At 38.1% G+C, this 22,932-nt stretch overlaps 2 protein-coding genes across 2 annotated transcripts in view; one reads left to right on the plus strand and one right to left on the minus strand.

The window, feature by feature from the left end:
- The window catches only part of jag1b (jagged canonical Notch ligand 1b), a 28,440-nt gene extending 18,895 nt beyond the window's left edge, over window positions 1-9,545 (plus strand). The window contains exons 14-26 of the mRNA XM_041049185.1: window positions 131-295; window positions 428-541; window positions 690-803; window positions 983-1,096; window positions 1,533-1,649; window positions 2,421-2,448; window positions 2,893-2,978; window positions 3,580-3,693; window positions 3,783-3,892; window positions 5,628-5,867; window positions 6,473-6,604; window positions 6,869-7,010; window positions 7,622-9,545. Coding sequence (XP_040905119.1) covers window positions 131-295; window positions 428-541; window positions 690-803; window positions 983-1,096; window positions 1,533-1,649; window positions 2,421-2,448; window positions 2,893-2,978; window positions 3,580-3,693; window positions 3,783-3,892; window positions 5,628-5,867; window positions 6,473-6,604; window positions 6,869-7,010; window positions 7,622-8,097 — 1,952 coding nt within the window. The 3' untranslated portion in view covers window positions 8,098-9,545. The remainder of the gene's footprint in view (window positions 1-130; window positions 296-427; window positions 542-689; window positions 804-982; window positions 1,097-1,532; window positions 1,650-2,420; window positions 2,449-2,892; window positions 2,979-3,579; window positions 3,694-3,782; window positions 3,893-5,627; window positions 5,868-6,472; window positions 6,605-6,868; window positions 7,011-7,621) is intronic.
- Window positions 9,546-11,218: 1,673 nt separating this feature from the next.
- The window catches only part of LOC121189251 (SLX4 interacting protein), a 72,882-nt gene continuing 61,168 nt past the window's right edge, over window positions 11,219-22,932 (minus strand). Inside the window, 3 exon segments of the mRNA XM_041049187.1 lie at window positions 11,219-11,770; window positions 11,831-12,011; window positions 12,107-12,213. Of these exon segments, the coding sequence (XP_040905121.1) occupies window positions 11,219-11,770; window positions 11,831-12,011; window positions 12,107-12,213 (840 nt within the window).

The raw sequence follows: 22,932 nt of genomic DNA on the forward strand, positions 1-22,932 counted from the left end.
AGCTAAACCCCCATTCCTCCTCATCACATTAAGTTGAGGACACAAACCACATTTTATGACCCGGAACAAGTGTTTGTTCAAACAGGCTTCGCCAGTTGTTTTACTATCTCTGTGCCTCTCCTCTCCGCAGTGATTGACAGCTGCACAGTCGCTGTGGCGTCCAACAGCACACCGGGAGGAGAGCGCTACATTTCGTCAAATGTGTGTGGACCTCACGGCCGCTGCCGGAGCCAGGCTGGAGGCCAGTTCAGCTGCGAATGCCAAGAGGGCTTCAGAGGCACTTACTGTCACGAGAGTAAGATTTCACTCACAGTGTGGAACACAATGCACAACTGATCACCATTTATCAAAAAAAACATTCCCAGTCTTATAATTTTCTTGCCTCCCCCCCCCCCCCCCCTCCCCCCGCTTTTTTTTAAAATTTCAGACATCAACGACTGCGAGAGTAACCCATGTCGCAATGGAGGCACGTGCATCGACAAAGTCAGCGTGTACCAGTGCATCTGCGGCGACGGCTGGGAGGGTGACCACTGCGAGATCAGTGAGTAGTACTGCTTGTCCTGGGATGTCAAAACAAACCCACGCACCCATGGAAACAGTTCAATCCATGTTTCAACATAAAACGTCTGTCTGATGATGTGTTTGATATACTGCACATAAATCACTCTCCCGTCCAATGTCTCCACCAGACATCGACGACTGCAGCACCAACCCCTGTCATAATGGAGGGACATGTCGAGACCTGGTGACTGATTTCTTCTGCGAGTGCAAGAATGGCTGGAAGGGAAAGACATGCCACTCCCGTAAGAGCCCTTGTTTTTTGTTTTTTTATTTTTTTTTCCACACCCATGTAGTCTGTCTGTGCAGGCTAATGGTATGTGCTTATGGCTGTATATAATTACGCTTTCTTCTATACAGTGTGTTTATTCTGTGTGTGAATGCACATTGTAAGCAGCCCTAAGATTTGAAATGTTCTCTCCAGGCGAAAGTCAGTGCGATGAAGCCACATGCAACAACGGAGGCACCTGTCACGACGAGGGCGACACGTTCCAGTGCAAGTGTTCACCAGGGTGGGAGGGTACAACGTGCAACATAGGTGAGTCACGCAGTTACGGCGGTTTGGTTTAATGCTTCATATTTATACACACACACACACACACACACAGGAGAAGATTGCTTTGTGGGAGAGCTCCGTCTTGTCTCAGATATTAATCAGATCTGTCAGATTTGCGAGGTCCGCAAACAGTTTTTATCCCCTCTCTCTGTCAGCGCTCCTCCCTCACCCATTTCTCCCTCTCCTGTGAGTGCTGACAGATATTCGCTTAAAATCCCAGATTCCACTGACAATACACTTCAAAGTCATGGAATGCAGATTCCCTCAGAGAAAACGGAAACCCAACAGGAAAAAAAAGCCAAACCAACAGCAGTCTCCTGTGACTATTTAAGGTTTATGATCGCACTGATAATCCTGTGTAAGGTTTTGGGGGGAAAAAAACTCACTGACAAAAGCCGAACTTTTCCTCTTCTCTCAGCCAAAAACTCAAGTTGTCTTCCAAACCCGTGTGAGAATGGAGGTACCTGTGTGGTGACCGGGGAGTCGTTCACCTGCGTCTGTAAGGAAGGCTGGGAGGGTCCCACGTGCACCCAGAGTAAGTGCTATTTAAGGGGGAGTGGTGGAAGGGATAACAGTGGACAGTTATTGCTTTTAAATGATGATAAACCTCTTTCTACGTAGTGCAGAGGTGAAGTCCTGCATCTGATTAAATCTCACTCTCATCCTCTCTAGATCTGTACCTTTTTATTTTATTTATTTATTTTTTTATCTCTTTCCTCTGTCCCTGGCTGCTGGCGGCCATGAGAGGAGAAAGAGGAGGAGGAGGAGGAGGGAGAGAGGGGCTCAGGAAAGTGGAGACAGATGTTTCTCTCCCCCCCTCCTCCTCCTCCTCCTCCTCCTCCTCCAACACACACCCCACTCTCCCCTCTCGTTGCATTCCTGTCCAAACAGTGACATGTCGGCTTGTTCTACAGCCCTCCTCCATTTCCCTGGCTTCCCTGGGATCCCTGCCCTGTACACATGTACTCTAAAACATAAATTCCCCGACTTTTGTGAGGGAGAAACAGCCAAGACGGGAATCTGGGTGTGGAGGTGTTGTAGGTGGTGGCAGTGGTGGTGGTGGGGGCTGGAACTCATTTTTTAGAGTGAGAGTCGACTCGGTTGTTTGCTCTGTGTTGTGAATAGAGCAGAGTAATCAGTCCAGGCCCGACCAGCCCAACACGCCTCTGCACACGCAAGCTCAGACGTGCTCTTTGCTGTCATGTGCACCAAACACTTGTACATGAGAGAGAGAGAGAATGAAAACCAGCACACTTACTACTTTCTGTCTGTCTCTGCCTCCCTCTATTTTTTTTTCCTTTTTCAGATACCAACGACTGCAGTCCCCACCCATGGTAAGTGCAGGCTAAACACTTCCTCAAGATTTAGTCAGACAGACGTAAACAAGCTTCTCCTCTGGTGTCATAGTTTGTCACCTGCAGGCTTTCTCTCTCAGCGTTTCTCTGCTGAGAAAGGCATACACCCTTCCATGTAATTTCTGGGATGCAATCCGCTAACCTTCTTTTGTGAACTCCCAGGTGCGATTCTTATTTAACCACACGCCACTGGAGCTCACTCCCAAACCCACGGACATTTGTCCAATAAAAAGAGCAAGTCTGATTGCCTTAATTGCCTATGAGAATGGCTATTATATGTTGACTGGTGAGAAAATTCCAGCCTGAAATGGTTTTGATATAAAAGAAGCATGGATAGATGTCAGTCTCTAACCTTCGGGGTATCCAGAGATACAAACTGAAGTTTCAGTCCCCCTTGTTTTTTTTTAAATTTTTTTCCTGCAGCTACAACAGTGGAACCTGTGTTGACGGGGATAACTGGTACCGCTGCGAGTGCGCCCCAGGCTTCGCGGGTCCAGACTGTCGGATCAGTGAGTATTAACCCTGCCTCCCACTCCTCCCTGATCCCTCTTTTTTGAGCCGTCAGTTAGAGAAGGCCCGGGCAGCGGGATCGTCCTGGTCGCTCCAAATGGAAGGTCTAGCCGGCCAATTATCTGTGCATTGGGCTGCAGGCCAGGCTGAGCCATTTCGGTGTCACCTCACCGGGCCCTGCTGCTGTCCCCGGGGGAAACCAGCTTAGCGGGCCAACAGCTAATCAGCCATGCTCTCTGACACTGATTACACAGATTGTTTTCCCTCTTAAAGGCTTTCAGATGGTCACATTCTTTCCCATTGCAAACCCTTTGTTCTACTAAGTCCAGCCTTTAGCTCCTGCATACCTGCTAATGATGCTGCTTTTAATAAAGCTGCATGGGGCAAAAACGTCCAGGGCTGATTTAAAGCATGTTTGCTTGTTTTTTATTAACTGGCGTGTATGTGTATGTACTGTTCAAATGACACATGACCTCAGTGAATTTAGCCTAGGAATTAGATTTGTGTGCTGACTGCTTAACCCAATATTTGTGTGCTGTCTGGCTGTGCTCTTTATTTCACAAAGGAGTCATGTCTTACCTCTGGGTCTCCCCCTGACAGATATTAATGAGTGCCAGTCCTCTCCGTGTGCCTCTGGCTCCACTTGTGTGGATGAGATCAACGGATATCGCTGCTTGTGTCCACCAGACAGGACTGGGCTTCACTGTCAAGAAGGTACAAGTCCTCAGGAGATGATAGAAGACAAAATCCACATAACACACTGTTTCTTTTATATTACTAACACTGCGTCGTGTTGAACACAGTGACGAGAAAACCTTGCTCTGTTAACGGCCACATCACCCTTGACGGAGCCAAATGGGACGAAGACTGCAACACTTGCCACTGTTCCAATGGGAAAGTTGTGTGCACAAAGGTATGTCCAAACAAACTAACTACACGTAGAAGTAATGCAAAAGTGAAGTATTTATGACGACTCTGTGCAGCTGTGGAGCACATGATGTCACTGTTTACTAATGTGAGAAGTGCTGTGGAGAATAACTGTAATAAACGGCAATAGACTCAAAGGCTGCATGGTTGGCTGCATCTTAGACTCCACTATCTTCAGAGATCTCAGGTAGGGCCATGTCAGGCCACAACAGCACTGTGTCACGGGGTGGAGTTGTCTCGGGAGTGTTAAATTCTATACAGAGATGATGCCATTTGTTTTGAAAAGAAACACAATGGCAGTGTTAGAAATAGGTGTCAGATGCCAGCTCAGAATCTCCCAAAGTCAAACTGGGTGAAGACTGGGTGATATACAGTATAGGCCTGGAGTAGTGCTATCATTATCATGCTTGTTTAACCCAGCAGATGAACAATGGTGCCCCCAGGAAGAACATGCATCATGGGGTGAAAATGATCTGGGCCTGTAAGATGCAGGCCGCCATGTTAATGTGGGAACACCGTTATATGTTGGTTCTACCATATTTTTCCAAAAGGTAGCTTGTGTGTTTCATACAGATTATTGAAGCATATCCCTTGAGGTGCATTGGAGAAAAATGAATCTTTATAAAGCTACTAACATCTTTGACTGGGAGAAACTGGTGTCACCGATGCTGTTCCAGTTTACAGTCCTGTTTTAGGGGCTGGGTGTTGAATCTCTGGTGCCCAGTGCTACAGATACATTTCAGTTGTACAGCAAAAGTGTAAATTGTCACATGCCAAAATCTGGCCTCAAATATCTGGATAAATGTGTGTTGAAGATTTTAATATGTTTGGCTGCTGATCTTTTTGTGTTTACAGATGTTTATTCTATAGATGATAGTTTTGACAATTAGTCATTTACATTAATCAGAGAAATTTCATTTATTTTTGTTAAAAAAAAAAAAAAGGTTTTATAGGATAGAAATGTTGCAAGACAACAAGTGTTCACAGCCGTGCTAGCAAGACTGCAAGAATGTAATTAAGCCCAGTGGTGCTTTGAGCTAAATGCTAACATTAGCATACTAACATGCTCACAGTGACATTACAGACATGCTGGTGTTTAGCAGGTTTGCTTACCCTGTTCACCACTAGTTTAGCATGTTAGTTTTGAGGTGTTTCTTCTTAGCCCAAAAAATGGAACAGACTGAATCCTGATCCCAGTAGCTGTCAAGACATTTCACTAAAAATCAGTAGAGTAAAAAAGGTGAGGGAATTACTAAGGTCAGTGGGAATTATCCTCTGGGGACCACAAATGTCTGCACAAAATTCTAATGTAAATCCACTCCTTAGCTGTTGAACTATTTTAGTCTGGAATAGGAATGGGGCCTATCCGATCCAGTATCGGTATCGGGTTAACAGTTTTTCCTGTTTTTCTGACCTTATTCTTACCCCAAATTGCCTTTTGGGACATACATGCATACATTCGTACATATCATATAAAGCAAACAGAGCTGTGGTATCGGAATAGTATTGGTATCGGCAGATATCCAAATTCAGGTATTGGGATTGGATCGGAAGTGAAAAAATGTGGATCTGTTCATCCCTAGTCTGGAACAAAGTGGGGGTAGACTAACCTTAACATCCCTAGATGGCCTTAAAAGCCTTAGTCTTTTTTGTTTCTTGTAAAAAAAAAAAAAAAGTGACATTATCTCAACACTGTTTTCCCATCATGCTTTTCTCTCCAGATGTGGTGTGGCCCTGCATCTTGCAAACTGGGTGCCAAAGGCCGAGGCGGGTGTCCCTCAGGTCAGAGCTGCATCCCCATCAGGGAGGGCCACTGTTTTGTGAAGCCCTGCCTCGACTCCGGAGAGTGCTGGCGCTCCAACCCTCCCCCGCCTCCCACCAAATGCCACCCCAGCTCCAGTTACCAGGACAACAGCTGCGCCAACATCACCTTCACCTTCAACAAGGAGATCATGCCTCAAGTGAGTTACCTAGGCACCAGGGAGGGAGAGATTGAATTAAAGGGCTTTAAGGTCATTTTTCATGCCACCACTGTTAAATGAATGGGAGCAGAAAACTGTGAAAGATCAGGTTTTCAGAAGTGCTCAACCATCCCTCTGGGGCAAAAGGATTTCTTTGCCCCAAGAAAAAAAAATTCAGTTGTACTTAAATGTGCTCCAGGAAGAAAAAAAATGGTGGGATATTTCTCTCTGTGTCTTGTTGTCTTCATCCAAGTTTTGGTTTTTCTGAAAATCAGGCATTCATGACGTTGCTGTTCATGCCAATCCCCTGTTAACCCTACCGCACTCTGAGATTAATTTCAGGATCATATGGATTTGAGCTAAACAGGACCACTGGCGACTCTGTCACCACACAGGATCATCACTTGCCAGTTGCCTAACAAGCATGACAGCAGATAGTGACAAGTATATGAGCCTGTGGTCTTTAATCTAAATGAGGTGGATCCCAACTAGATAGCAAGTTGAGCCTATTGCCAAATGCAGGCCTAGCTCTTCCTTTTTCTTCCTCATTCCCTTCTATTTTTCCATGTGCGTTAAAATTTGCTTCAATTCCTCTTCCTGTCCAGGGTTTGACTGTGGAGGAAGTGTGTAAGGAGCTGAGGCATTTGTACTTAGTGAAGAATTTCTCCTTGGAGCACTCTGTGTCCATAACCTGTGACCCCTCATTCTCAGCCAGCAACGAGATCCACGTCTGCATCGTAAGTCCCTCCTCCCACTCTCAGTCTGCCATATGTTTGTCTGCCTCTATTAATGCTCTCTCAAAAAAAATCCTTGTTGATTTACAGCCTGGAGCGCGCATTCTTAGCAGCACTAAGACATGCTCCAATGGGATTTGTGGTGGATTTGGGTTTTGTTGTTTTGTGTCATCAGTTTGAGCAAGTAAACACAATCAATAGACAAGATAGGACTTAAAATCCTAAGCCAGCAGATTTGAAACTTCACTTTCTTCCTGGCTTTTCCAGTCTACCGACGACCATCGTTTGGACCGGAGCCCCATTAAAGAAATCACAGACAGGATAATCGACCTGGTTAGCAAACGCAACGCCAACAACACCATCATCTCCGCTATTGCAGAAGTGCGCGTGCCAAGCCCCAGTAAAACTGGTATGAACCGCCTACAAACTCTGCTTGTTGCCTATGAAGTTTTCCAGACTTGCACACACTTGCATGTGTAGAAATGGGTGGGAGGATTTTTTTTTTTCAATGTTTTTTTTTTTTTTTTCAAAGATCAGATGAGATAGAGCCAAGGCCTGAATATGACAGCAATGCACCAAAGAAAAATATGCCTGTTTGAAAAATAATTCCTTAAACCTCCCACACACCTCGGGCCGCCCAGGTCTGCCATCTCATGGCAGTTGTAATAGAGCTTAAAAAGAACCCTAGCCAAGGATTTTGATGGAAAAGAGCAGAGCTGCTTGGCTACGTGGCTTCAGATTGGCTCGTACTGTGACTGGCTGGACTCATAGTAAGACTCCGGCATGTGTCCGCCATTCATCAGCACGGTGACAGCAGGCTGCCGCCACAGCCAAATAGAAGCAGCCTCCTCCCCTGTTCAGGGCTTAGAGGTCAGGTTGCACTGACAAAAGCATGCTAATGATTTAGAAAGCTTGACATAGTAAATATTAAAACCTATTGTGTATTGTTTAACTGGGGCTTAACGTTTTTCTGTTTGTGGCATATCTTTGACCTGCGATTGTCTTCTTTTCTTCCGTCAGATTACCTTGTGCCCCTCCTGAGCTCCATCTTTATTGTCATCTGGGTCCTCGTGCTGGTCTTTATTTTGCTGTGGTGCATGCGCCGCCGGCGAAAACAGAGCAACCACAACGGGACATCGGCTGCCGGCTCCGAGGACAACACGACCAACAACGTGCGGGAGCAGCTCAACCAGATCAAGAACCCTATAGAGAAGCACGTGGGCCTTACGGTGGCCATCAAAGACTACGAAAACAAGAACTCCATCATTGCCAAAATAAGGACAAATCATCCCGAGGGGGATGAGGACGACAAGGAGAGGCACTTGCAGAAGAGCCGCTTTGCCAAACAGCCAGCATACACACTGGTGGAGAGGGACGAGAAGACGCCCATCTCCAATCCCAACTCCACATCCAAACATCCTAATTGGACTAATAAACAGGACAACAGAGACTTGGAGACAGCAAACAGCATAAACAGGATGGACTACATTGTATAGCAGACAGCTGTGTTGCTGTGCAACCAAGCCTTATGCCTTCACACCCCGGTGGTGGGTGAAACGGGGGAGCTTTGGCATGCGTAGTTAGTAAACTGTAATGTCAGTCGTGACCCCACAGTATTTTCAGATATTCCCCGTGTTAATTTAAGTTTTGACAAGCTGGCTTACACTGGCAGTGACAGTTGCTTTGGTTGGCTGGAAACACAAGGCACTGGTATACATTTCACTGTAGAACTAGTTCCAAAAGTGTCTTCCTATGCATTTCATTTCCCTTTTTTTTTTTTTTTTTTTTTAAATTTAGTGGACACATGGAAGGGGCTCCTGGTGTAATTGTTGTACAATGACTAAAACTACCCGACGTGTTCAACACTAGAGCTAATTATTTTTAGTATGTGTTTGAATTCTTTCTAGTTCCGTTTGGAGAAAGTGCCTTTTCAGCTTTAGACTTCAGCAACTGTCAAATGAGGAAAAAAAAAAAAAAAGATCGACTTTATTATTTATTTTTATTTTTTTGGTGGGGAGGGGGAGGGAAGGGCTCAATGTCAGCAGTTGCTGCCAATATGAAGAATTTATGTGTCAATTTAGAACATGTAGATATGTACATTTTTTTTTATTAATCATTGTGTATATTTGATTTATTAACTTAATAATCAAGAGCCTTAAGATATCATTCCTTTTTATTTATGTCTAGTTTGAAGGTTTTGATAGCTGTGGAAGCCTACCATTTCTTTCAGTGACTTAAAAAAATGTTTTTTTTCAACACATTCTATAAAAGCCAAATTTGAAAAGAATTTCAAAGACAAAGATAGGCACTTCGGGCCTGAAAGAAATACTTTTTTTGTTTTGTTTTTCCACTCATTTGACATTTCATTATTTGTTGCCAGGACCTTGATTGAAGACAAGTGAGGTTAGGACAACAAAGGATCACGGCTGCTGCGAGGGATGGACATGGTGGCAGACATATTGCTTGCCACTAATGGGTAAATACTTAAGGGAACAAAAATCCTTCAGCAGCCTCAGTTTAACCCATTGACATATTTCAAAGGCTGTCAAAATCCACCAGCTTGCAATGCAAGTCACATCAATAGAGACACACCAGAATTCCCATCTGCTTTAGTCAGCGTAATATCATAAGCTAGACCATGAGTACTTGAACAGTAGGGGGGCAATGGGAACACTGTAGAGTCAGAAAAAAATACACTGCCTTGCTCTGCAAGAGTCTGCTTTGTTTCTGTGCACATGTTTCTTTTAAAAAAAATGAGGCTCTTAAAGACAAACATGTTTTATCTCATTTGTTAACCCTTTGAGATCATGGCAACATTTTGTCCTATTTTTGACTTTGTGTTATGAACTTGAGAATTATGTGTTGATCTGGCAATATATTTTTGAAAGTCATATTTATTAAATATTTTGTATGAAAAGAGAATTAAAGTTGTCTTTGTTCTGGAGAGCGAGTGAAGAGTCTGTCTGTGATGCATCAAGCCAAACATGTCTGAGCATATGAAAGATTTCTCATGCAGCTGGCGTGGGAACTGCTGCTGGAGACACATCATAGACTTGAGCAAGGTCTCTGTCCAAATGTGTTTACAGCTAATTACGTTGTAGCAAGCCATCCTCGTATTAAGTCAATCCTAGAGACAAAAATACCCTTGCTCCTCATGATCCCCACACAATGTTGCCCTTGTTGGTCTGGTTTAAGTAGCAAGCTTAACTAAAACCTTTCAAGCTGTAAGGCCTGAGACGCCTACGTTGTAGGGTTGAACTGGTTTTAAGACGTATTCTTCTGCAGTATCTCTTTAAAAGGATTAGAGCCAAAGCATGAGATTATCAACACCTTTTGACAATGACATATTAGGACTTAAAACATTACGTTCAGTTTCACTAATGTGCCATACTGTCTCTGTCTTGATAAGAACAAAATTGGCTTCTGCTTCTGCGTCTCAGGTTACACTCGCTAATAACTGACAGAGAATGGGAACAGAGAAGCACTGGTTTATTGCTAACATCACTGTTGCTGGACAGACTTTTGCTGTCAAATTTCAGCCCGTCTGGACTGTGTATGAGCAAAACAATGCTCAGTGATCTACATGTTTTTTTATGGAGGCTGCTTCCAGAAAATTATCAGCCTGTTTGCATATTTCCACAAATATTCAGAGAGATTTTTTTTTCACTGGGAAAAACAAATTTATTTATATGACAAAATGTATTTTAAGTAAAAACTAAATCAGGAGTAATGTATTCAGTAATGTATTGTTCAATAATTCAATAATGTATTGTTAACACACGTCGTCATATGAGTGACTGTTGGCCCCTGGTTGTCCCATTCTCTCTGCAGGCCTGGGCCAACTGAGTGACATCAACAGCCCTGTTGACTGTTGGGGTGACGACAGCAGCTACATTTTAACCTGCGATACAGTAGACGACCCAAATAAAACCACTAATACTTCCATACTGCTCACATACCCACACATATTTGGTTCACGTTCAATTTAAAAGCTGCATGATACCCTCAAATTTAAAGATACATCTCAGGTGCTTAGCAACTAAGCACCGAGCAAATTGCATATGAATGAAATCTAACTACAAAAAGACATTTTTGAGAAGAGAGTGATGAAATAAATCTGGAAACAGCAATCAATCACACCAGAGCTTCAGCGGGGAAACTGGACAGTTTTCAGACACGTAGGAGCCAGTATTTCAGACTGAAAGCCATGACGTACTGCATGGCTCCTGCCTGTCTGAAATCCCCAATCTTTAACACAAAACCAAATCTAAACTCCAATTAAAGGTTTTTGACTTTCATTTGCGAGCCTCTCTTGACCACCACTACTTATGGGTGGAGGCAAAGTCTGTTTCAAGTATTTGACAAAGTGTAACTCAAACGTTCGTGTATCAGTTGCCATTATGTGTTCAGCATTTGTGTGTGTGTGTGTGTGTGTGTGTGTGTGTGTGCACCGTCTGTACAGCACATGTGAAAAGAACAGATATTGTAGTAAAATGTGACACATGTTCAAATGCGAGTCATCTGAGGAGACTGCGTGGGGTAAAACATGTACCCTGACACAATATCATCTCTATCTCTGTGGCGTCAGGCATCTTTACTGTAGCATGTTTCTCCCCCTCAGGACCTCTTCAGTCGTCGTAATCTAGAGGTTCTGGGCACATATTCGCTCCCCTCCTCTCCGAGTGTGGATCTGGAACTAATAGAGGAGCCTGAGGATGCAGGCTTGACAGATAGGCCCCTCAGACTTGCGGCCAGCCTGTTTTGGTTTGTCTGTGCCGTGTTATTGCTTGTGAGGGGGAGCCTCTGGGCGCGTTTCCCTGGAGTAAGCAGCTCTACTTCCAGTGTGGTTTTCTTGCACTTGGAGACTGGGAAAGCCTTGGACTCTGCCTTGGCTTCGTCTGGAGGAAGGGGCGGCAGAGGAAGAGGGTCATGCTTGGATGTTTGTGTGGAGCAATCGGTGGAGTGAGTTTGCATTGCAGCTGGAGGTCCTCCAAGACACGTCCTCTTGGCCCTCTGTGGGTGAGGGTCTTCCCCTGCGTTGCTCAGCTTGCACCTCTTGCTCTTGCTGGTCTCCTGACTGATTTCTTGTTGGCAGAAAACTACTGAGGCCCCAGTTGGGTTGATGCTGTCTGGAGGACTTTTCTCAGTCTGCTGCTCCTGGGTCAGGCCCTGCTTTCGAGTAGTCTCAATCTGAGCCATGGCTTCAACTAAAGCACTCTGGCAAGGTACCTTGTGGTGTGTCTCTGGGGGTGCTTTTTGTCCAGAGCTGGACAGAGTCTCTTTTCGGCTTGATTCTGACTCTCCAGCTCTAAGTTCCCCTCTTTGGTCTTCGGGACGAGCTCGCTGGTTAACTTGCTGTTCCCCCATACTGGAACCACAGAGCTCTTGCTGGACACCAGCTTGTTTGGCACTGTAAAAGTTAAAAGGATAAGAGGATATGAGCAGATACTTTAGTGTCCTCTCTGACTGGTGGGGTTGGAAAGTTCTGCATTAGATCATACTTACATCTTTTGAAGCACAGTGCTCTTTGTTTTTGTGGGGCTGTTTAAAGGTTCTTGGGTTTCTCCCACTCTGGAAAAATATTCTGATCTGCTTAGTTTGCACAGCTCTGTCTAGAGAGGACAAACAGAAGTGGTGTAAACAAAAAATATTATTCCTGGAAAGGTCTGGATCCACAGCAGACTGCTGTCATCATCTGGCATTGTTGGACATTAAAACAAAACAATGACTAGACTTCTGTAAAAATCATACTGTAATTGAATATGATCAACAGTTCAAGTTTATATAAATTTATCCTCCTGAACACCAAACTGTGCTGTCACCATATTATTTGAACTGTGATATAGTACAAAAAGAATGCTTTCTTTAATGCCTTCAGAGACACTTAGTAACACCCCAGTTGGCACAAAGAATTAGCCCCCCACTTAATACTGTCCAAAGCAACCACCTCAAAGGCTTCAGAAAATAATCGCCGACTTGTCATAGTGTGACGCGTGCGGGGATCACTGATGTTTGTAGGACTCATAGCCTACTCTGGACAATGAGGACAATGAGGACAATGAGTATCTGTGTGTTCCAGACCACAATGTAGATGTTGAGATATTTCACTGATAAGTGATGTGCCAGTGGTACGAGATAAAAAGTCAGGGGTTCACCAAAGTCATTAGGATCCTCTGGCCACCATGAATGTGTGGACCAAATTCCATGGCAATCCATTCAATAGTTGTTGAGATATTTCAGTCGGAATCAAAGTGGACTGAATGACATTGTCATCCAGAGAGTCATGCCGCTAGCATGGCTAAAAACAATATAGATTCATGCGCAGGGAAAATGCAACCAGACAGAAGTTAAATCTTGGAAAATTCAAGGCTGTGGCCACTATGTTTATTTAATATCGGCCATTTTTCAGATCATTACTATTCTATAAACTGGTTGGTAAAATGATCAATGTGCACTCTAAGACGGGGAAAGCCAATGTGGTAAGCTCTGGCATCCACCAGTTGCTGAGAACACAGACAAAAAAAATCATTAAAGCCCTCTCCCACATGTCATGATACCAGTGACAATGTATGACCCGACCCACAAGGGGGAAGGAGTAATTGTCCCAAGCTGCAGGGGCACTGTGGCTTTGCTCTGGGTGTTGAAACCTAGAAACTGTACTCTGTTCTGTGGTGGATGGAATAAAGAGGCCAGAGGGGAGTGAACAGGGAGGCTGGGCAGCAGGGAAAGAGGTGGAGATGACACAAAACAAGGGACAAGATACTACAGAATGAACTGGTGAAAGAGAGAGAGTTTAGAAATGAGCTCAACAAAAGAAGAGGTACACCCCCCCCCCCCCCCCCCCCCCCCCCCCCAGAGTCACATCGTCTGACTTCTACAGTCTCTGCAGCATGCCCACAAATGCAAGAATCCTCACACAGGAAGTTCTCCACAGGCTGCCCTTTGTGCAGAGATGGAGTCATGCTAGAGTGTGGGCAGAGGTTCAGTCTTTACGCTGTTGACAGTCCGTCTACCCAGAGCTACAGCTGGCCTTGGATTTGGAATTGGGACAGTGACACACATACAAACTTGCATTTGCCTACACTCTCTAACACCCCAACAACAACAACAGTTCTGTGAAAGATGTGGGTGCCATCATTAGGGCCCGAGCATGAAATTCATGCGAAGCCCTATTGTAACTAAAGGGATTATTATTATTCTCCTCTTTTATTTTTCTTCCGCCGCTTTGTCGGCTAATTTGACCCCTTCAACGTGTTCAAAAAGTCCCCAAACTTTGACATGACATTTTGAGGTCAAAAAAAATTTGGCCTTTTTTTGGCCGATTTTGACGCCTTACTATACTATGACGTTTTTTATGACATTTTGAGGTCAAAAAATTTTTTGACTTTTTTTGGCCGAAAAAAACGCCATACTATACTATGACGTTTTTTATGACATTTTGAGGTCAAAAAATTTTTTGACTTTTTTTGCATGAAAAAAACGCCATACTATACTATGACGTTTTTTATGACATTTTGAGGTCAAAAAAATTTTTGACTTTTTTTGTCCGATTTTGACGCCTTACTATACTATGACGTTTTTTATGACATTTTGAGGTCAAAAAAAATGTTGACTTTTTTTGGCCTAAAAAAACGCCATACTATACTATGACGTTTTTTATGACATTTTGAGGTCAAAAAATTTTTTGACTTTTTTTGCCTGAAAAAAACGCCATACTATATGACGTTTTTTATGACATTTTGAGGTCAAAAAATTTTTTGACTTTTTTTGCATGAAAAAAACGCCATACTATACTATGACGTTTTTTATGACATTTTGAGGCCAAAAACATTTTTGACTTTTTTTGCCCGAAAAAAACGCCATACTATACTATGACGTTTTTTATGACATTTTGAGGTCAAAAAAATTTTTGACTTTTTTTGCATGAAAAAAACGCCATACTATACTATGACGTTTTTTATGACATTTTGAGGTCAAAAAAATTTTTGACTTTTTTTGCATGAAAAAAACGCCATACTATACTATGTTTTTTATGACATTTTGAGGTCAAAAAAATGTTTGACTTTTTTTGCATGAAAAAAACGCCATACTATACTATGACGTTTTTTATGACATTTTGAGGTCAAAAAAATTTTTGACTTTTTTTGCATGAAAAAAACGCCATACTATACTATGTTTTTTATGACATTTTGAGGTCAAAAAAATGTTTGACTTTTTTTGCATGAAAAAAACGCCATACTATACTATGACGTTTTTTATGACATTTTGAGGTCAAAAAAATGTTTGACTTTTTTTGCATAAAAAAACGCCATACTATACTATGACGTTTTTTATGACATTTTGAGGTCAAAAAAAATGTATACTTTTTTTGGCCGAAAAAAACGCCATACTATACTATGACGTTTTTTATGACATTTTGAGGCCAAAAAAATTTTTGACTTTTTTTGGCCGAAAAAAACGCCATACTATACTATGACGTTTTTTATGACATTTTGAGGTCAAAAAAATTTTTGACTTTTTTTGGCCGAAAAAAACGCCATACTATACTATGACGTTTTTTTATGACATTTTGATGCCAAAAAAATTTTTGACTTTTTTTGCCCGAAAAAAACACCATACTATACTATGACGTTTTTTATGACATTTTGAGATCAAAAAAAGTTTATACTTTTTTTGTCCGATTTTGACGCCTTACTATACTATGACGTTTTTTATGACATTTTGAGGTCAAAAAATTTTTTGACATTTTTTGCAAGAAAAAAACGCCATACTATACTATGACGTTTTTTATGACATTTTGAGGTCAAAAATTTTTTTGACTTTTTTTGGCCGAAAAAAACGCCATACTATACTATGACGTTTTTTATGACATTTTGAGGTCAAAAACATTTTTGACTTTTTTTGGCCGAAAAAAACGCCATACTATACTATGACGTTTTTTATGACATTTTGAGGTCAAAAAAATTTTTGACTTTTTTCTGCCGAAAAAAACGCCATACTATACTATGACGTTTTTTATGACATTTTGAGGTCAAAAAAATTTTTGACTTTTTTTGGCCGAAAAAAAACGCCATACTATACTATGACGTTTTTTTATGACATTTTGATGCCAAAAACATTTTTGACTTTTTTTGCATGAAAAAAACGGCATACTATACTATGACGTTTTTTATGACATTTTGAGGTCAAAAACATTTTTGACTTTTTTTGTCCGATTTTGACGCCTTACTATACTATGATGTTTTTTATGACATTTTGAGGTCAAAAAAAATTTTGACTTTTTTTGCATGAAAAAAACGGCATACTATACTATGACGTTTTTTATGAGATTTTGAGGTCAAAAAAAATTTTGACTTTTTTTGCCCGAAAAAAACACCATACTATACTATGACGTTTTTTATGACATTTTGAGGTCAAAAAAAATTTTTACTTTTTTTGTCCGATATTGACGCCTTACTATACTATGACGTTTTTTATGACATTTTGAGGTCAAAAAATTTTTTGACATTTTTTGCAAGAAAAAAACGCCATACTATACTATGACGTTTTTTATGACATTTTGAGGTCAAAATTTTTTTTGACTTTTTTTGGCCGAAAAAAAACGCCATACTATACTATGACGTTTTTTATGACATTTTGAGGTCAAAAACATTTTTGACTTTTTTTGGCCGAAAAAAACGCCATACTATACTATGACGTTTTTTATGACATTTTGAGATCAAAAAAATTTTTGACTTTTTTTGGCCGAAAAAAAACGCCATACTATACTATGACGTTTTTTATGACATTTTGAGGTCAAAAAAATTTTTGACTTTTTTTGGCCGAAAAAAACGCCATACTATACTATGACGTTTTTTTATGACATTTTGATGCCAAAAACATTTTTGACTTTTTTTGCATGAAAAAAACGGCATACTATACTATGACGTTTTTTATGACATTTTGAGGTCAAAAACATTTTTGACTTTTTTTGTCCGATTTTGACGCCTTACTATACTATGATGTTTTTTATGACATTTTGAGGTCAAAAAAAATTTTGACTTTTTTTGCATGAAAAAAACGGCATACTATACTATGACGTTTTTTATGAGATTTTGAGGTCAAAAAAAATTTTGACTTTTTTTGCCCGAAAAAAACACCATACTATACTATGACGTTTTTTATGACATTTTGAGGTCAAAAAAAATTTTTACTTTTTTGTCCGATATTGACGCCTTACTATACTATGACGTTTTTTATGACATTTTGAGGTCAAAAAATTTTTTGACATTTTTTGCAAGAAAAAAACGCCATACTATACTATGACGTTTTTTATGACATTTTGAGGTCAAAATTTTTTTTGACTTTTTTTGGCCGAAAAAAACGCCATACTATACTATGACGTTTTTTATGACATTTTGAGGTCAAAAACATTTTTGACTTTTTTTGGCCGAAAAAAACGCCATACTATACTATGATGTTTTTTATGACATTTTGAGGTCAAAAACATTTTTGACTTTTTTTGGCCGAAAAAAACGCCATACTATACTATGACGTTTTTTATGACATTTTGAGGTCAAAAAAATTTTTGACTTTTTTTGGCCGAAAAAAACGCCATACTATACTATGACGTTTTTTATGACATTTTGAGGTCAAAAAAATTTTTGACTTTTTTTGCATGAAAAAAACGCCATACTATACTATGTTTTTTATGACATTTTGAGGTCAAAAAAATGTTTGACTTTTTTTGCATGAAAAAAACGCCATACTATACTATGACGTTTTTTATGACATTTTGAGGTCAAAAAAATTTTTGACTTTTAATGCATGAAAAAAACGCCATACTATACTATGACGTTTTTTATGATATTTTGAGGCCAAAAAATTTTTTGACTTTTTTTGGCCGAAAAAAACGCCATACTATACTATGACGTTTTTTATGACATTTTGAGGTCAAAAAAAATTTTGACTTTTTTTGGCCGAAAAAAACGGCATACTATACTAGGACGTTTTTTATGACATTTTGATGCCAAAAAAATTTTTGACTTTTTTTGCCCGAAAAAAACGCCATACTATACTATGATGTTTTTTATGACATTTTGAGGTCAAAAAAATTTTTGACTTTTTTTGCTCGAAAAAAACGGCATACTATACTATGACGTTTTTTATGACATTTTGAGGTCAAAAAATTTTTTGACTTTTTTTGGCCGAAAAAAACGCCATACTGTACTATGACGTTTTTTATGACATTTTGAGGTCAAAAAATTTTTTGACTTTTTTTGTCCAATTTTGACGCCTTACTATACTATGACGTTTTTTATGACATTTTGAGGTCAAAAAAATTTTTGACTTTTTTTGCCCGAAAAAAACGCCATACTATACTATGACGTTTTTTATGACATTTTGAGGTCAAAAAAAATGTTGACTTTTTTTGTCCGATTTTGACACCATACTATACTATGACGTTTTTTATGACATTTTGAGGTCAAAAAATTTTTTGACTTTTTTTGTCCAATTTTGACGCCTTACTATACTATGACGTTTTTTATGACATTTTGAGGTCAAAAAAATTTTTGACTTTTTTTGCCCGAAAAAAACGCCATACTATACTATGACGTTTTTTATGACATTTTGAGGTCAAAAAAAATGTTGACTTTTTTTGTCCGATTTTGACACCATACTATACTATGACGTTTTTTATGACATTTTGAGGTAAAAAAAAATTTTGACTTTTTTTGCCCGAAAAAAACGCCTTACTATACTATGACGTTTTTTATGACATTTTGAGGTCAAAAATTTTTTTGACTTTTTTTGCATGAAAAAAACGCCATACTATACTATGACGTTTTTTATGACATTTTGAGGTCAAAAAAATTTTTGACTTTTTTTGTCCGATTTTGACACCATACTATACTATGACGTTTTTTATGACATTTTGAGGTCAAAAAAAATTTTGACTTTTTTTGTCCGATTTTGACGCCTTACTATACTATGACGTTTTTTATGACATTTTGAGGTCCAAAAAAATTTTTGACTTTTTTTGCATGAAAAAAACGCCATACTATACTATGTTTTTTATGACATTTTGAGGTCAAAAAAATGTTTGACTTTTTTTGCATGAAAAAAACGCCATACTATACTATGACGTTTTTTATGACATTTTGAGGTCAAAAAATTTTTTGACTTTTTTTGCATGAAAAAAACGCCATACTATACTATGTTTTTTATGACATTTTGAGGTCAAAAAAATGTTTGACTTTTTTTGCATGAAAAAAACGCCATACTATACTATGACGTTTTTTATGACATTTTGAGGTCAAAAAAATGTTTGACTTTTTTTGCATAAAAAAAACGCCATACTATACTATGACGTTTTTTATGACATTTTGAGGTCAAAAAAAATGTATACTTTTTTTGGCCGAAAAAAACGCCATACTATACTATGACGTTTTTTATGACATTTTGAGGCCAAAAAAATTTTTGACTTTTTTTGGCCGAAAAAAACGCCATACTATACTATGACGTTTTTTATGACATTTTGAGGTCAAAAAAATTTTTGACTTTTTTTGGCCGAAAAAAACGCCATACTATACTATGACGTTTTTTTATGACATTTTGATGCCAAAAAAATTTTTGACTTTTTTTGCCCGAAAAAAACACCATACTATACTATGACGTTTTTTATGACATTTTGAGATCAAAAAAAGTTTATACTTTTTTTGTCCGATTTTGACGCCTTACTATACTATGACGTTTTTTATGACATTTTGAGGTCAAAAAATTTTTTGACATTTTTTGCAAGAAAAAAACGCCATACTATACTATGACGTTTTTTATGACATTTTGAGGTCAAAAATTTTTTTGACTTTTTTTGGCCGAAAAAAACGCCATACTATACTATGACGTTTTTTATGACATTTTGAGGTCAAAAACATTTTTGACTTTTTTTGGCCGAAAAAAACGCCATACTATACTATGACGTTTTTTATGACATTTTGAGGTCAAAAACATTTTTGACTTTTTTCTGCCGAAAAAAACGCCATACTATACTATGACGTTTTTTATGACATTTTGAGGTCAAAAAAATTTTTGACTTTTTTTGCATGAAAAAAACGCCATACTATACTATGTTTTTTATGACATTTTGAGGTCAAAAAAATGTTTGACTTTTTTTGCATGAAAAAAACGCCATACTATACTATGTTTTTTATGACATTTTGAGGTCAAAAAAATGTATACTTTTTTTGCCCGAAAAAAACGCCATACTATACTATGACGTTTTTTATGACATTTTGAGGCCAAAAAAATTTTTGACTTTTTTTGGCCGAAAAAAACGCCATACTATACTATGACGTTTTTTATGACATTTTGAGGTCAAAAAAATTTTTGACTTTTTTTGGCCGAAAAAAACGCCATACTATACTATGACGTTTTTTATGACATTTTGAGGCCAAAAAAATTTTTGACTTTTTTTGGCCGAAAAAAACGCCATACTATACTATGACGTTTTTTATGACATTTTGAGGTCAAAAAAATTTTTGACTTTTTTTGGCCGAAAAAAACGCCATACTATACTATGACGTTTTTTTATGACATTTTGATGCCAAAAAAATTTTTGACTTTTTTTGCCCGAAAAAAACGCCATACTATACTATGACGTTTTTTATGACATTTTGAGGTCAAAAAAAATTTTTACTTTTTTTGTCCGATTTTGACGCCTTACTATACTATGACGTTTTTTATGACATTTTGAGGTCAAAAAGTTTTTTGACTTTTTTTGGCCGAAAAAAACGCCATACTATACTATGACGTTTTTTATGACATTTTGAGGTCAAAAACATTTTTGACTTTTTTTGGCCGAAAAAAACGCCATACTATACTATGACGTTTTTTATGACATTTTGAGGTCAAAAAAATTTTTGACTTTTTTTGGCCGAAAAAAACGCCATACTATACTATGACGTTTTTTATGACATTTTGAGGTCAAAAAAAATTTTGACTTTTTTTGGCCGAAAAAAACGCCATATTATACTATGACGTTTTTTATGACATTTTGAGGTCAAAAAAATTTTTGACTTTTTTTGCATGAAAAAAACGGCATACTATACTATGACGTTTTTTATGACATTTTGAGGTCAAAAACATTTTTGACTTTTTTTGTCCGATTTTGACGCCTTACTATACTATGATGTTTTTTATGACATTTTGAGGTCAAAAAAAATTTTGACTTTTTTTGCTCGAAAAAAACGGCATACTATACTATGACGTTTTTTATGAGATTTTGAGGTCAAAAAAAATTTTGACTTTTTTTGGCCGAAAAAAACGCCATACTATACTATGACGTTTTTTATGACATTTTGAGGTCAAAAAAAATTTTTACTTTTTTTGTCCGATTTTGACGCCTTACTATACTATGACGTTTTTTATGACATTTTGAGGTCAAAAAATTTTTTGACATTTTTTGCAAGAAAAAAACGCCATACTATACTATGACGTTTTTTATGACATTTTGAGGTCAAAAATTTTTTTGACTTTTTTGGCCGAAAAAAACGCCATACTATACTATGACGTTTTTTATGACATTTTGAGGTCAAAAACATTTTTGACTTTTTTTGGCCGAAAAAAACGCCATACTATACTATGACGTTTTTTATGACATTTTGAGGTCAAAAACATTTTTGACTTTTTTTGGCCGAAAAAAACGCCATACTATACTATGACGTTTTTTATGACATTTTGAGGTCAAAAAAATTTTTGACTTTTTTTGGCCGAAAAAAACGCCATACTATACTATGACGTTTTTTATGACATTTTGAGGTCAAAAAAAATTTTGACTTTTTTTGGCCGAAAAAAACGCCATATTATACTATGACGTTTTTTATGACATTTTGAGGTCAAAAACATTTTTGACTTTTTTTGCATGAAAAAAACGGCATACTATACTATGACGTTTTTTATGACATTTTGAGGTCAAAAACATTTTTGACTTTTTTTGCATGAAAAAAACGGCATACTATACTATGACGTTTTTTATGACATTTTGAGGTCAAAAACATTTTTGACTTTTTTTGTCCGATTTTGACGCCTTACTATACTATGATGTTTTTTATGACATTTTGAGGTCAAAAAAAATTTTGACTTTTTTTGCATGAAAAAAACGCCATACTATACTATGTTTTTTATGACATTTTGAGGTCAAAAAAATGTATACTTTTTTTGCCCGAAAAAAACGCCATACTATACTATGACGTTTTTTATGACATTTTGAGGTCAAAAAAAATGTTGACTTTTTTTGTCCGATTTTGACACCATACTATACTATGACGTTTTTTATGACATTTTGAGGTAAAAAAAAATTTTGACTTTTTTTGCCCGAAAAAAACGCCTTACTATACTATGACGTTTTTTATGACATTTTGAGGTCAAAAATTTTTTTGACTTTTTTTGCATGAAAAAAACGCCATACTATACTATGACGTTTTTTATGACATTTTGAGGTCAAAAAAATTTTTGACTTTTTTTGTCCGATTTTGACACCATACTATACTATGACGTTTTTTATGACATTTTGAGGTCAAAAAAAATTTTGACTTTTTTTGCATGAAAAAAACGCCATACTATACTATGACGTTTTTTATGACATTTTGAGGTCAAAAAATTTTTTTGACTTTCTTTGCCCGAAAAAAACGCCATACTATACTATGACGTTTTTTATGACATTTTGAGGTCAAAAAAAATTTTGACTTTTTTTGTCCGATTTTGACGCCTTACTATACTATGACGTTTTTTATGACATTTTGAGGTCAAAAAAATTTTTGACTTTTAATGCATGAAAAAAACGCCATACTATACTATGACGTTTTTTATGACATTTTGAGGTCAAAAAAAATTTTGAGTTTTTTTGCTCGAAAAAAACGGCATACTATACCATGACGTTTTTTATGACATTTTGAGGTCCAAAAAAATGTTGACTTTTTTTGGCCGAAAAAAACGCCATACTATACTATGACATTTTTTATGACATTTTGAGGTCAAAAAAAATGTTGACTTTTTTTAGCCGAAAAAAACGCCATACTATACTATGACGTTTTTTATGACATTTTGAGGTCAAAAAAAATTTTGACTTTTTTTGGCCGAAAAAAACGGCATACTATACTATGACGTTTTTTATGACATTTTGAGGTCAAAAACATTTTTGACTTTTTTTGTCCGATTTTGACGCCTTACTATACTATGACGTTTTTTATGACATTTTGAGGTCAAAAAAATTTTTGACTTTTTTTGGCCGAAAAAAACGCCATACTATACTATGACGTTTTTTATGACATTTTGAGGTCAAAAAAAATTTTGAC

The sequence above is a fragment of the Toxotes jaculatrix genome, chromosome 11 (assembly GCF_017976425.1).
Source record: "Toxotes jaculatrix isolate fToxJac2 chromosome 11, fToxJac2.pri, whole genome shotgun sequence".
Classification (NCBI taxonomy): Eukaryota; Metazoa; Chordata; class Actinopteri; family Toxotidae; genus Toxotes; species Toxotes jaculatrix.